At 34.4% G+C, this 9,274-nt stretch overlaps 1 protein-coding gene across 1 annotated transcript; it reads left to right on the top strand.

The window, feature by feature from the left end:
- Positions 1-3,689: 3,689 nt before the first annotated feature.
- Positions 3,690-8,689, top strand: LOC133176405 (trissin receptor-like). The gene is made up of 2 exons (XM_061311528.1): positions 3,690-3,845; positions 7,661-8,689. The coding sequence occupies exons 1-2, from the start codon at positions 3,693-3,695 to the stop codon at positions 8,687-8,689; spliced, it is 1,182 nt and encodes a 393-aa protein (XP_061167512.1). The 5' UTR covers positions 3,690-3,692.
- Positions 8,690-9,274: the final 585 nt, after the last annotated feature.

The following is a 9,274-nucleotide window of genomic DNA, read 5'->3' as shown; positions in this document are numbered from 1 at the left end:
ATATTATACCCTGGAATTAACAAGTCCATGACATAAATCGTATATGGATATTATGTTTGTATATTATACCCTGGAATTAACAAGTCCATGACATAAATCGTATATGGATATTATGTTTGTATATTATATGTAACAATGGTGGAAAAAATAAGAATTTATGAAGTAAGCTAGTTTGATTTATTTTTCATGGGAGCTTGGGAATGTGTTTAAATGCCAATAGTGAACCAAGGATTCTGTGTAGAACGGGGAGGGGAACATACCAATAAATTCCCAAAGGTAAGATAAATATTCAGCCAGGCCCGTAGCAAAAGTTTCAAAAAAAAGTCTGACAAGCAAAAAAAAAAGTCCTTAACTGTCCAAATTCTCGACCTAACAGCGACAAAAAGTCGGGGTGGGGTGGGAGGTTACAACCAGTTTCTAAATGAAAATTTACCATATAAAAATACTTTACTCAGAAAAAAGTGGAAGGCGGCCCCCTGACCCCAACGTTCTACGGGTTTGTCAGCCTTTTACTTTTACTCCGACTCGGAATTTTTTTTTTTTTTGACAAAAATCCCAACTCTCTACAGCCGTGAAAAACACATTGATAGATCGGGGGGGGGGGGGGGGGGTTATTGATGGGCTTTAGAATTCTCCTCGACCAGCTTACGAGCGTCCGTGTTTCTCAAAGTGGAGGGATGGCAAGTTTATTTCTTATATACTTACTATATTATATACAATTTAATAACTCTGAAAAATCTGGAATGTTTTTTTTCACCTTACCCAACTTGATCGCTACTAAACTGCCCAAGTTCAAGTCGTCAAAATCAATAGCATTACATGAGGCCAGTTATAACTGGGTGAGACATGGAGGCCAGTACCCCCCCCCCCCTTTTTTTGTAATAACTTTGCCACTATATACATGTACTACATAATATAATCAAATCAAAATTATGGTTATGTCTCTCATTAATGAAGTCTGAAGACCTTTTTTTGGCTCGTTAAGATTCTTTTTCTTTGGTTCAGTCGCGTCCCATCCCCGTATTCTATATATATTACTTACTATGTAGTAATAAATGTCTTTTCAATACATACGAAAAAATATCAGTTTAGTATTACATTTAAGTGTATTTTTCAACTAACTACAAATTCGTTCCTTGAGAGATTGTAAGAAAATCAAGACAGGAGGAGACAGGTTAAAATCATTGAGATGTTGGAGAGAAATTATGTTTTTACTACCCATTTTAACAAGCTACATTCATTGTCGCCGAAATATATATGGTGTCCTCCGGTTTCACCAATTTGAAATAAATCAGAAAGTGTCACCTTTTTTGTTAATTACATTCCTGCAAAGTCTGTTTTCTCCTGAAATAGAGTTTACTTTCAATCTATAGATAATGATTACACGTTCTAAATCTGCAGGGCACCTTTTTAATTTAAAATTTTTAGATAAGCCTCGAAATTGAATTTATTTTATACCTTTCTTATTAATCTTTTGGTTGAGGTTAGAAGAATTGATTCTGTAACTATCTTTGACCAGTTTGAAATGATATTGTCTGTACAGTCATGAATTTGAATGTCAAAAGGCTTTACAATGAATATGAAAAATTACAGGTAACAGATTTAATTTTATTTTGCCTTAATTGTAACAGATTTCATACTTTTATCCTCTCTCTACACACACACACACAAAGACACAACTGATTATTAGGGCCCCGCTCTGCGGGTGTCCTATAGTGATTAGTCTGTCCGTCCGTCCGTCCGTCCGAGATCTCTTGTCCGGAGCATATCTTCTCTCTCCTTGGCCCAATCTGGCTCATACTTCACCCACAGAGTGTCTTTGGGTAAAGGGTGTGCAGTGACCTTGAACCATGTTTCTAGGTCTAAGGTCAAGGTCATAGCAGAATTATATGAAAAATCCTTGTCCGGAGCATATCTTCTCTCTTCTTTGTCCAATGTGGCTCATACTTCACTCACATAGTGCCACTGGTCAATGGATGTGCAGTGACCTTGAAGGAAGTTTTTAGGTCAAGGGTCAATTTCAAAAATAGCCTCGCTGTTTAAATCCTTGTCCGGAGCATATCTTCTCTCTCCTTGGCCCAATCTGGTTCATACTTCACCCACAGAGTGCCTTTGGGTAAAGGGTGTGCAATGACCTTGAGGATATGCAACGATTTTCATAGAGGATATTCAGCATTCGTGATTTTTGTGTCGTTTTTTTTTATGGAAGGTGTTGAGCACTCATGATTTTCGAGCTATTTTTTATTATAACGAGGATAACATAGAAGCCCTTTAGACTGATATGACAAACTAAGCTTCACCTGGAACTTGAACACACAAGACACGACTTTACATTTGCTAGTGGTTGATCTTTATATTAAAATAATTTTTGCAAAGCGAGTCCTATATGATTAGAGGTAAGAGATTTTTTAAGATAAAGTGCATTTCAGATATATGATAATAAGTTAGCCGCACATTCAGACCTTACCTCTTAAGGCACACATTTCACAAATTTGATAAAGGATAAATATCTTAAACATCTATTTGTTAGCTAGGACTAGCTAGGAGTTTCAAAGGTTCACTGTACTATAAAATACATTTTTAAAACATGGCCAACAGAGCTCCAGGTCTGGGACCTGCATTCAAATGGATCCGGAGGACATAAGGGCTATTTATTATAATCATGCACACAGTTTGCTTATACTTAATGTCCACGAGTAAAGATTTTCTGTCGTGTTTTATATACTAGTATTTTAATATATGGCCAACTCTTATCCATTCTGGAGTCTGAATCATGTATGCTAGAGCCATGAATTTTACAATTTTGTTAGAAGAATATAAAGCATTAATTCTAATCATGAAAACAGTTTGCCTATGAGTAAAGAAAAAGAATTAAAAGATATCGTGCATTTTATGTAGAAGATCCAGTAGAATTTTCAGACGCTCTTGGATATATTAAACACGCTTATAATAGTGAGGTTCCAGGGACGACCAGTTTTGATACCTTATAAACGTAGTTCATTAGATTCGTTAATTTCATCATATATTTAAAACAATAGGGATTGAAAATCAATTCACTATTAGTGTGAATTACTTATAAGCGTTTTTGCCGTAACCATGTTTTATTGTATGACAAACTTACCCTACCTAGGACCTTAACTCGGGGGACACTTGATTAACAAGTTTGGAAGAGGATTTAGTACTCATTGTTATCATGCAAACACTTTAGATATTCACAGGTGTATGTATTTTCAATGAACGCGCATTATATTTTACTGCCGCTAAAGGCAATTTTTTGCGAATGATCCTATTTGTTGTGGATTGAGAGTTACACCCCTGTAAGCCATAGTTAGGAAGTTGACAAAAATGTTTGATTTATAATAGTTTTCCAAACAAGAGATATTCTATGTACAAATTATCAAATAAAAATGCACTTTTCAAAAGCAGAATTTTTCAGGAAACCTAGCTCTTTCATCCACAATCGCGATCATTCAGCGACAAAATGATATCCAAATTATTTCACATATTTTACATGTGTAATAAAGTGCAAGCTAGCATTCAAACTTCTTGTAATTGGCTATTTTGACGAAGCAGACAATAATCAAACTTGATCAATACTGAAAGGGCGGCCATTTGTCATTTGATAAGAATTATTTTAGGTGCTTGCAGGATCTTGTAACAAGAAGTTTGACTGCATACTTCCAGGTAATCTGATGGTGCTGACTGCGATTGTAAGGACCGCTCGGTTACGAAGTTTGACGAACTTTTTCCTAGCTAATTTGGCAATCGCTGACTTCAGTGTGGGTGTTTTTTGTGTGCTGCCGACCCTTTCAACATTCCTGTCTCAGACCTGGATCTTGGGAAGGGTATGTCTCTATAGCATGCAGTCTTGTAACATTAAGAACATGGTTACTGTAGAGGAAATCTAACGATTTAACCAGAAAAAGTATATGCATTCCTTTTAATTTAAAATCAGGGTAATGTATTTCTCTTCGATTTCTTTTATTCTTAAATAAGAAAACATCAGTTTCTTTTTCGTTTTATACATAATTTTTTGAAGCTTCTTTCTTCCTGACAGTTTCATTCTTTGAGAAATGTTAGTGTAAAAAGTCAGAAGACTTTTTTTTTCTGTGAATCTTTAAGCAACTACAATTTGGAGGGGAAGGGGTGAGCTTTCACAGAGGAAAACTGTCTTCACTTCATCTATATACGGTTACTTCACTTTTCCTGGAGAGGGAGTCCAAAATTATTTGCAGCCTCTTTACTATGTAACATAAATAATAATTAAAGGATTGGGGGTCAAGACCCCCAACTTATCCCCACCTTGGCTGAGTCCGCTCTTAATACATTTCACAAAATACTTACTAGTATTTCAAATACAGTCAAACTTCGTTATCTCAAACTCAATGAGACCGAGAAAAAACTTCGAGATATCCGAGGATTAGAGATATCCATGGTAAAATACTTAAAGAATATGGAGTTGGAACTTCTAAATCACTTCGACATATCCATGGTATTCGAGATTTCGGTGTTCTGGATACCTGAGTTCAACTGTATTAGTAATCGTTAATACATTACTTCATTTTAGCTCTACTGGAGCTTATGCGATAGTAAGGTGTCCGTCGTCCGTCCGTCTGTCTAGTTGTCTGTTCGTCTGTCTGTCCGTAAACAATTTTTCAAAATGCTACTCCTCCTACAATTTTGGTCTGATTTCAGTATAACTTGGCACACAAGTAGACTACACTAAGGTACATAAAGGTACATAGTTCTGTGTATCAGTTTGATTTCGATGAACGTTGTTGCCATGGTTACTAAAAATAGACTTTTCTGTGAAATACTTTCAAATCGCTACTCCTCCTGCAGTTTTGGTCTGATTTCAGTATCACTTGGCACACTAATAGACTACACTAAGGTACATAATTCTATGTATCAGTTTTTGATTTCGATGAACGTTGTTGCCATGGTTACTAAAAATAGACTTTTCTGTGAAATACTTTCAAATCGCTACTCCTCCTGCAGTTTTGGTCTGATTTCAGTATCACTTGGCACACTAATAGACTACACTAAGATAAATAATTCTGTGTATCGGTTTTTGATTTCAATGAACGATGTTGCTATGGTTACTAAAAATAGAAATATCTGTGAAATTCTTTCAAAATGCTACTCCTTTTACAGTTTTTGTCAGATTTCAATATAACTTGGCACACTAGTAGAGTATAATAATTTTGTATATTGGTTTTTTGATATCGAAGAATGGCGTTGCCATGGTTACTAAAAATAGAAATTTCTGTGACATACTTTCAAAATGCTACTTCTCATTCAGTTTGGTCTGATTTTATTGTAATGTGGCATGCAAGTAGATTTCAATGAGATACATCGTTTTTTGATTTTATGAATCTTGTTGCCATGGTAACTAAAATCGAAATTTCTGTAAAATTCTTTTAAAAGACTACTCTTCCTACAGTTTTAGTCTGAATGCAATCTTGCCACAAAAAGAGACTGAATCAAGGAACATTATTCTATTCATTGCTGTTGCAAAGTTTCAAGTCAAAGTGCTACTTTTCTCTTCCTTTGTTATAAGTACAAACCAGTAGAGCTACAGTCTCGACAATTTTCTGGTTTTAAAAAAAATAGTCTTTAATCTAGATTTCAAAAGAATTTCGTCAATTACAAATATCAAATCCACATGTTTTATCAGAGGGTATTGTTCATATTGCTTTAAAAATTATCTAATCAATCTGTCTTGAGCATGGTACAGTGGCTGCAACGTTATTGTTGACAACTTACAAGAACGATCACGTTACACGAACGATTCCTCGCGATTAACGCACGATAAAATCTGTTATTATATACCCAAGTGTGTATCACTCAATTTTACTGTAGATTTCGTACAATCACGTGACGGTGTGATCCGACTTTCCGGATCACCACGCTCTGGTTTTCTGAATCCATATCACCCCTCTCTGAAATTGATGACGTAGTACACAGAAACATGACGTTATTTTTCATGCGCATCAAACAGTTCCTTGACAATATGCTTTGTTTAATGGAAAAATCTTATATCATTGATCTCAAAAGTTTTTTTTTTAAACTATATTTTGCTAGTTGTAAGGGGGGTATATAATAAATTTATCATTACAACAGTAACTTGATCCGAAGAGCCGTATCACGTCGAGTTAACAGGCGCGGATCATCAGATCAAACGAGACGAATCAAGTTACTGTTATAATAATGTATATTTACACGAACGATCCTTCACGCACACGATTCTACACGTTACACGATCTTACACGATTGTTAACGCAAACGCAGGATTCTTCTCGCAAAATAGTTCAAATTCTTTAGGAATGGAAATTTTCAAAACGAAATAGGCTAAATACTTAATATTTTAGATTTCAAATAATTAATGATATTATTTCATCATCTTTGAAAAATTAAAAAAAAAAAAATAGAAATGGATATTTCTGGAACTAAATACATGTAAGGCTTAATAATTATTTTACATTACAAATTATTTTTTATGTAATTCTCCGATTTAAGAAAATTGATTTTTTTTGTTCGTTCTATCAGAAGATGTACACGTAGGTAGACCGTGAGTTTTGATTGAATTGGATTTCATAATAGGCAGAAGGGGATAAGTTTGGAAAAAGAAAATGGCTTGAAAATGAATTAAATTATAAGTTATATCCATGTTTCCATTTGTGAATCTCTAAAATCAGCAATTATTTTACAAATCAATTATTTGCAGAAATTATAAAAATAATTAAAAGTAAGCTCCAGAGATAAACACTGATAAACGAAACCCCGACAATCAGGTCGTGTACATATACATTCGCCGACTAAATATTTATGTAAGCATTGAGAATTGTTTATTTATTTATTTGTAAAATTATTTAATTTTGATCTATTGATTTTAAAAATATCTTGACCATAATTAGCAGTAAACATAATTAACATCAGAGAAAAAATCCTTAAAACATCTAAGTACGGTTTATCATTTTAAAAAAATCACGCTATTTGGCGAAAACACAATATTGTACGACTTACTATATTGCTTATTTCCAAGCAATAATTAGTTCGTTCTGCTTTCAATTAATATATAAATTCTATTTGGATTGAAAAAAACCAGACAAGCGAAATGCTTGTATAACAAATAACATTCCGATAAAAATTTACAAAACGAAATTTACACGTTTCTTAACGCACGATCGCGCACGATTAAAACCGCAAACGATTGAGTCTGATACACGCACGATCTCGCACGTTACACGAACGATCACGCACGTTACACGAACGATTCTACACGACTGGTTTGTCAACAATAACGTTGCAGCCACTGTAATTCATTACTATTCTAGTAATTTGTAAGTGGATTCCTGGATTTCATTCTTATCATTTTTGCGATCAAATACTTTTTTATTGGATGACATAGCTTATTTATGTCATTGTATTTATAAAGTAATACGCCTTGATAAGATATGTGTAGTTTTGCTATTGGTACTTGATTTAAATCAAAAGGGTAATGTTACCTGTTTTCCCCCTGTTGTATGTTATAATGGTTGTATATGGAGGGTCCCAAAACTACTAACTTTAAAAGAGAATGGACTAAAATTTCAATATTTCACCTGTAATTAAGACTAATTCTAAGATATTTTCATATTTTTTTGTTCATTTTATACAGATTATGTGCAAGGTTTACTACTTTATGTGGAATTTGAGCTACACGGTCTCTATTCTGATTCTGACGGCCATAGCCATTGAAAGATATATTGCCATTAGGTTTCCTCTGAAAGCTCGAGGGTGTTTTACATCACGAAGACTTATCCTGACTCAAGTGGTAATCTGGGTTATTGCAGCCACCTACAGCACGCCCTATCTTCTTATATTGGACACATTTTCAACTAAAGATATTGATGGACAAGTTCTGGAATATTGTTTCTATAGAAACAAGCTGATAAACATGAAGATCTACACAACGGCCAATTTCATTGCATGGTACACCATACCTCTGTTAATAATGATGATCATTTATTACTGCATTGGTAAGATTTTGTGGAGGACAAGCTCTGTTTACAGATTCACTTCGTCTAAGACTGTAAGCAAGCAACCAGACGAGTACGGATTCACAAGCAGCTCCCAGAGCTCGGGTATGGGATCTCAGCTGTTGAAAATGAGAAGTCTGCAAAACGCAGACTGTGATTTGGTCCAAAATGAGCCTATGTCCATCAAAAGCGGTCGAGGCTTTTCTATCAAAAGACGAGATAACTGTCAACCAGAGAGTGCCCAGTACAATCCGCGAAATCACTTTTTAAGAGTTACATCTTTTATATCGAGAAGTGAATCTACGAATACAGCTAAGATTGTCACTCCCGATCCGTCACGATTACGCACCATTAAAGCTGTGCGAAGTCGCCGTAAAGTGATCAGACTTCTCGTTGCTGTTGTTGTTCTGTTTGCTCTGTGTGTTCTTCCGCATCATATACGCCTTCTGTTAAAATGGTGGGGAATAAGATCAGTCCTCAATGCCGGAATTTTTTCGCCTATTTCCTTTTTGATTTTATACTCAAACAGTGCTTTCAATCCAATTTTATATGCCTTATTTTCTGCAAATTTCAGAAAAAGTTTCAAAGAGTTTAGTCCACTCAGATTTCTTAGACGCAGAAAACGTTCTCTTCTTTTTCAGGAAACTAAGCTTTTTGGAATTAACTGAAAGATAAAGATGAAAAACATTTAACATAATGATAATAAAAGAAATCATACATATCTTGGTACTTGAATAAATTCCTAATAATGTAGACCTTTTTACGTCATAATTTTCAGCCTCACAATTTGTTAACAGAGGAAACTAGACTGTTGTATAACTACAGAGAGAGATCGTTGCAAACATATAAAGGGTTTCTTCTATTTGTCTTTCAAACGTAATGGACATATGCCGAATACATACATTTCTGTATAAAAAAATATCAATTTGAGGCCCGTTAGGGATAGGCATAGGTTCATTGATACTCTGAGAAGAGAGATAACTCAATGCCATAAAAATCTATTATTTCTTCATAAATGTCAAGTTTAAATGTCTTTTTTGACCAAATATACTAAAATTGTTTGCAATTTACTTATACATGTAAGATAATATTTCGTATTGAAAATCATAACCGTTAAAACAGCATTTTACATAAGTGAACCGGGGGATTATGAAGCTTAATTAAAACATTGTCCATTAAATTTCATTTGATGATTTTACCTGGGGCAGTCCTATATTTTAATAATTGACAAAAAAGGCTAATGACCATTAAAG

This window comes from Saccostrea echinata, unplaced genomic scaffold (assembly GCF_033153115.1).
Source record: "Saccostrea echinata isolate AGI-Se365-2 ecotype Australia unplaced genomic scaffold, CSIRO_AGI_Sech_v1 ptg000075l, whole genome shotgun sequence".
NCBI lineage: Eukaryota > Metazoa > Mollusca > Bivalvia > Ostreida > Ostreidae > Saccostrea > Saccostrea echinata.
The sequence above is the reverse complement of the archived record's forward strand: the minus strand, read 5'-3'. Positions and strand labels throughout refer to the sequence as shown.

What these genes read in the sequence shown, in the direction of transcription:
- LOC133176405 (XM_061311528.1), top strand. Translation starts at nt 3,693, where the DNA reads ATGGTGCTGACTGCGATTGTAAGGACCGCTCGGTTACGAAGTTTGACG. An exon ending in AGACCTGGATCTTGGGAAGG is followed by an intron (nt 3,846 to 7,660) that starts GTATGTCTCTAT and finishes CATTTTATACAG; the next exon opens with ATTATGTGCAAGGTTTACTA.